The sequence below is a fragment of the Canis lupus genome, chromosome 30 (genome assembly GCF_011100685.1).
Source record: "Canis lupus familiaris isolate Mischka breed German Shepherd chromosome 30, alternate assembly UU_Cfam_GSD_1.0, whole genome shotgun sequence".
Taxonomy (NCBI): Eukaryota; Metazoa; Chordata; class Mammalia; order Carnivora; family Canidae; genus Canis; species Canis lupus.
In genome coordinates, this window is record NC_049251.1 from 21,369,004 (window position 1) to 21,375,003 (window position 6,000).

The window sequence follows — 6,000 nt, forward strand, 5'->3', positions numbered from 1 at the left end:
GTGCTTGGGAGATAAGGCTCCATAGTGACACTTAAGGAAAGGCCTGTTCACATTTGAATTTCTGCATTCCTCAAGAACAATTCATGGCAATAACTAACTTTGCAGAAGAGCTACATGAAAGCTTTGGCCAATGAATGAGGGTCATCTGCTCTTTATCACAAGGGTAAACCTCATCCTGGCCAGTTTCTAACCTTTTAACCCTGTGAATTCCTAATTTACACATGAATAATGGAATTCTTGCCTAGAGAGCAACTTTCAGCTTCTAGTTCCTAAGTTTAGAAACCAGGACTTGATTGCCTATGTGTTAAAAACTCTAAAACTTGCAGAGATTAAAGTTTTAGATTTTTAAAGGCTATATTATTACACTTCTGAAACAAAGATATGTTTGCTGACAAATCTTTGATCAGGAAATAAAAACAACATACTTGCACCCTGCTGCTATCAGTAACTAGGAGAGAACTAGCTTTTTTAAAAAAGCAAAACAGAATGTCCACTTAATGCCTATTCTCTTCCTGTTTAATATGTATAACATCTTTACCCTGAACATAGGATAAAGTCATTTGAGCCTATGTCATTGGACATTGCTTTTTAAATACCTAAACTAACTTTGTGAGTTCAGAATCTCTAAGTTTCATATTTCTAAAAAAAAATCTAAAACTATGCATTTTAAATCTGTAATACTGAATGCAATTTCCTAGCAAAATATCTCCACAGAGTTCAATAAAACATGTGCCTATGAAAAGTGTGGCCCCTACAACTGAGTACAGTTGACATGTAGCAGCCATGTCTACATATTTTCACTAAAATTAAGCTCTTGATACTAATTATATGAAAACTACTTCACCACAACAGTCTTCAAAACTATCATATCTAATAATTATCCATAATTTTTACAGTTACACAAATCTAAGGACTCTAAAAAAGCCATACTAACCTTTGTTTCACTGTTAATAACATTTATCATACTATACAGACTTTAAAGCTCTATGTGTTTTCAAGGCATTTCTGGGTACCCTAGAATTTTGTCAGGCTTCTAAGGAGGTCCCGGAAATAATGTGTGGTCATGATAAATGCTTCATCCTTTCAAGGCCCATCTGCCCTCCTCCACCTTTCTATCCTGCTCCTCTTCTCTCCAGCAAAGAAATACAAGCTACAATTCCTGGGTATGAAACATTTTCCACAATCCTGAAAAGGTGACAAAGTTACAACTCTATACAACAACTTTATGTTAAAATTAAATGAACAGAACAAAGGCATTAAAAGCACACTATCTTGAAAACACAGAAAAACCGTAAGTCAACAACAACAAAATGATTTTTGGCCAGTGATTATGGCAAAAAAAAAAAAAAAAAAAAAAAAAAAAACAAAAACGTTTATCAGAAATTTTCTCAGGTTTTTGCCATTCTTGAGGGGGGAGGATAGAACTGGAAACATTTCTACTTTTCTGATATATTTCAATGTTAAACTATCTTTGCTTGCAACTTATTTCTACAATTAATCATTACTGTACAAATAAATTAATAACATGATGGTAGCATAAATATGGTCATACACTGTTAAAAGAGTCAAAGTCACTTAGAAAACCCCTGCCAATGGCTTCCTAAATTTCACCTGTGTAGACTATTTCCTAAATAGTCTGAAGAAACTATTTCCTAAAGATTATGTCTTTATCTCAAGAGATCCCTCTTCCTATTGTTCATCCTGTAAATGATCAATTTGTCAGGATAGCACAAAATCTATCTTTTGTGGATTAACAAAAGAATGTAGCTAGAATACTTGTAAAAACTATTTTTAAGATACAGTTGTTGTGGTTTTAAGATTTGCATTGTCTATTGTCATCTTAAGTGTTGCGTGTTTGATCCCCTGGAGAGATGGAAAACCTCAGTGGGAACAAGGGTTGCCCATTCATCCTAGGCCCATCTTTACATTCAACAGTTATCAGGTCAACCACCAAGCACTGGATCACTTGGACAAATGGCTGATCTGATGGGGCTGTTAATACAAAGGAAATCATTAGACAGCAAACTTTATGACAACTGGAATAAAAGACGCAGATCTGGTTTAAATCCATTAGGCATAATATGGAAATGGCCTTAACCTCTTTCTCTCCCAGCAGAAAAAGGCTAGGAATACTTCAAAGGCTTGAGAGTTACTGACCAATGCCCTCTCAACAATTAAAAGGCAACAGGAGTGATCTTAAAGCACTCAGGGAAATGGAAGGTTGGGCTATAAGAAAGAGTTAGCACTCAAAGGCCACATCTACAAAGCAGAAAGATTTGCTTGTGATTTTTAAATTTTAATTGTTAATTTATGAAAGATGAGATTTTAGAACTTTCATTGCATTAGCCAAACTTTTACACCAAACTCTTGCTCATACACTTGTAAATTTATACAAAGCCGCTTCTACAGGTTTAGGTGTTTGAAATCTTTTTTTAAAAAAGATTTTATGTATTTACTCATGAGAGACAGAGACGAGAGACAGAGACAGAGACAGAGAGAGAGAGAGAGAGGCAGAGACACAGGCAGAGGGAAAAGCAAGCTCCATGCAGGGATCCGGATGTGGGACTCAGTCCTGGGTCTCCAGGATCATGACCTGGGCCAAAGGCAGAGACGCTCAACCACTGAGCCACCCAGTCATCCCTAGGTGTTTGAAATCTAACTTGACTTTCCTTCTCAATCATTCATTTAAATTTATATTTTTTTCTTAGATTTTTCTGCATGCCTACCAACTACTTACCTCCAGGAAAATTCTTTATGTTTGTGTGATGTGATTTTTAGAGTTAGCACACAGTGAATCACAAAATCATTAAAACATAGCAATGAAAAGTATCAAACAATGAAGAATTTATACACTTACTTGACAAGGTAAGATGTGCTTTTTGACTAAGAATGGCTCCATATTTGTTCATTGCCAAGCACTGATAAAAGCCTTCATCAGACTGCTCTCCTCGCTTGCCTTCCACTTCATTGATGTATAAAGAGCCGTTAGACAGAACCTGGATCCGTTTATTTTCAGACACTTTTGCTCCATTTTTCAACCATGTGACCTTAATAGGAACTTCTCCATGAGCCTGGCAATCTAAAATGACTGGGTCCTTTCTTGTGACAGTTACATCCTGTGGTTCTTTTATAAAAAACAGTTCACTAAAGCACCACACTCCTATAAGGAAAAAGGGGGGGGGGAGGCATATCCAGAATTATAGGTATAAAGCCATTTCTTAACACATAATTGTAAAACATATTCAGGGTGTAGCATGACAAAGTTTAAGAAACTATATTAGTTAACTGATAAACATCTTAATAAACCAATCTAAGTTTCAGCAAAACTTTTCAACAAATCAGAAAGAACATCTTCAACATTTATCTAAAAGCACAGGGAAGATTTCATGATCTTATGCCTTCTAAGAATCCAGTTCTCAAGCTTCTTGCTACAGTATCAAAATCATCAGGAAAACTCATGAGCACAAGCTGTTTGCTACTTTTACAAGCTTGTCAAAAAGAGCTTGAACAGAGTAAGTCGTAAAAGTCTAATTTTACAAGAAATCATTAGCAAAACTCCAACTCTGTGAACAAGCAAGTTTATTTCTTTGTCCCTTGAAGTGTTTTGGGTTCCCTGGCACCTACTCCTTTGGGAAGTGCATTTATCTTTCGTGACAAATTACAAGTTTGCATTTTTATATCTGTCCTTTACTGCAAGGACTCTGCCTCCTCTCCTTGAAAGAGATCAATTTACTTAATTTCTGCAGAGTAAGGTAGGTATTTAATGGACAAACAGTTGACTCTGAAATGTTGGTAACTCTTGCTGATTGTACTCAGTGGGTGATCGGATTAGAAAACATTTATTTCCTCTTTCTTTCTTTCTTCTTTTCTTTTCTTTTCTTTCTTTTTTCTTTTTAGAACTACTAACTGCTGGAAAGAAATGTGTGACTAAATTGGTCCTTACTATCTAATAGGGATAGGAGATTGCTTTATCAACCAATACCCATTTTTATCAGAGCAGAGGAAAGGTTTTACTCTAAGCATACCCATCGTCCTGGTCCCTGCCAGGAAAAAGCATCCGATGACTGCCTAATACCCTGTCACCTCCTGTACTGTGCGCAAAGGCCACCTAAAGTCTGGCATATTGATTGGGGAGTGTTAGAGGAGTTTGGGAACATTTCATCTTCCTTATGATGTTCTAAATACATGACTACAAATTCCCGGGACTGATCTGCTTCTCATAACCTCACACACTAGCCGCACTCCCCCGCTCGGGCTGCGGACTTCTAACACATGCCCAGGGCGACGGGAGGACCCTCACAGCCTCGCGCTGCGAGGACCACTCCGGAAGGCGCCCATTGTGTTTCCGAGTCACATCTGACTTTGATCCTTTTCTCATGTTAACAGAAAACCAACTCCTCCTGCAAAGATGAAAGTCCGGGGTTTGTAATCTGTAAATAAATAAAATAACCCCTTCTCCTGAACATCTCTCCTCCACGCCCCCACCCACCCCACCCCCCGCAATCGTCACATCCACCTTACACTTTTTTTTTTTTAATCTCTTTGAAGATAAACCAATGCAGATGCAAACGAGAAAAAAAAATTAGTTCACCCAAGTTTGCATAAGGCTAACCTGAAGTTTGGAGGAATCTTCACATTGGTACACACCTCAGGGCCTGCTTCAAAATTCAAAATACCTGGAGGGGGGTTTGCGGAGGGGGGTGTTCCTATGTAAATACTTCCTTTTAAGCTCTGGGGACCTTTCTCCCCTCCGGGGCACACACTGGCCACGCACCTTCCAGTCTTCTTGCCTTCCCCATTCCACCCCTCCCTTCTCCTCCTCTTTTGATCCGGATCCGAGAAAACGCGGGCACTAGGGGTGCTGCCCTGGACTCTGGTTCACCTAGTCTCTCCCCTGCCCGAAAATGCGTATGTGTGGTCGGGGTGGGGGAACCCCGCTGCAAAAGGGGAAGCCGCGAGAAGCCGCGGCGCCCCCTGCGTGGCGAGGCTGCCACTAAGGAAACAATATAAATAAAGCCACGTGCGCCGCGGCGGCCGGGGCGGGAGGGCGGAGGGAGGGAGGCGGGCGGGCGGCGCGGAGCCGGGGCTGGCCGCCGAGGCGAGGACGCGGCCGGAGCCCGGACAATGGCGCGAGGAGAAAGGGGGGAGAGTGGACAGCGGGCGCCACGGCCACGCAGCCTGCCCCTCCGGGCGCGCAGCGCGGAGGCGCGGGTGCGGGGGCCGCGCCCCCCGGAGCCCCCGCGGAGCCCCCGGGCCGCTCAGCCTCCAGCAGCTGCTCCCTGCCGGCCGCGGGAGGGGGCAGGGTCCGGCGGTCCGCTCGCCGCCGAGGACCCGGCAGCCCCCCAGCAGCCCCCCCCCCCCCGCCGCTCCCTCCTTCCCAGCCCACTCGCGCCTGCTCCAGCCCCACAGGCGCACAAGGAACGCAGGAGAAAGCGCGCCCACCTGGAGCGGAGCCGAGGAGCAGCAGGAGCAGGAGCGCGCGGAGCAGCATCCCTGGCGGCCGCGGCCGGGCGAGGGGTCGCAGAGAAGGCGCCATTCAGCGGGGCCGCGCGGGCATGCTCCCCGGCCGCCCCGCCGCCCCGCCGCCCCGCCGCCGCCCCCGGGCTCCCCGCGCCCCCGCTGCACGCGCGCAGCCTGGGCTTCCCGCTCGCGCTCCGGCGTGGCCTGGCCTGGCCTGGCGGGCGGCGGGCTCTGCGGCCGCGGAGAGGCCGGCGCACGGACACCCGCTCGCGGGAGGCGGGGGGCGGGGGGCCCGAGAGTCCGGCCCGGGGGCGGAGTGAGGCGGCGGCTGCGGGGGGCGGGGGCGGGGGCGCGGGCGGCGGAGTGGACGGCGCCGCTGCCGGCCCGGGGACTACTTTCTACATCTGGCCCCTGGTCTGGGGACCGCGAGGTCGGCGCGGCCGGCGGAGGGAGACGCCGGGAGGGGGCCCCGGGCGGCCCCGCGGGGAGGGGGCGGGCCCCGCCGGACAATGCACCTGGGGGTCAAGCCCCGGCTGAGGG

General features: G+C 46.0%; 1 protein-coding gene across 1 annotated transcript in view; it reads right to left on the reverse strand.

Annotated features, from left to right (window-relative positions):
* The window catches only part of PRTG (protogenin), a 127,380-nt gene extending 121,844 nt beyond the window's left edge, over positions 1–5,536 (reverse strand). Inside the window, exons 1-2 of the mRNA XM_038581108.1 lie at positions 5,068–5,536; positions 2,858–3,160 (exon numbers count right to left, since the gene is read on the reverse strand). Of these exons, the coding sequence (XP_038437036.1) occupies positions 2,858–3,160; positions 5,068–5,536 (772 nt within the window). The remainder of the gene's footprint in view (positions 1–2,857; positions 3,161–5,067) is intronic.
* Positions 5,537–6,000: the final 464 nt, after the last annotated feature.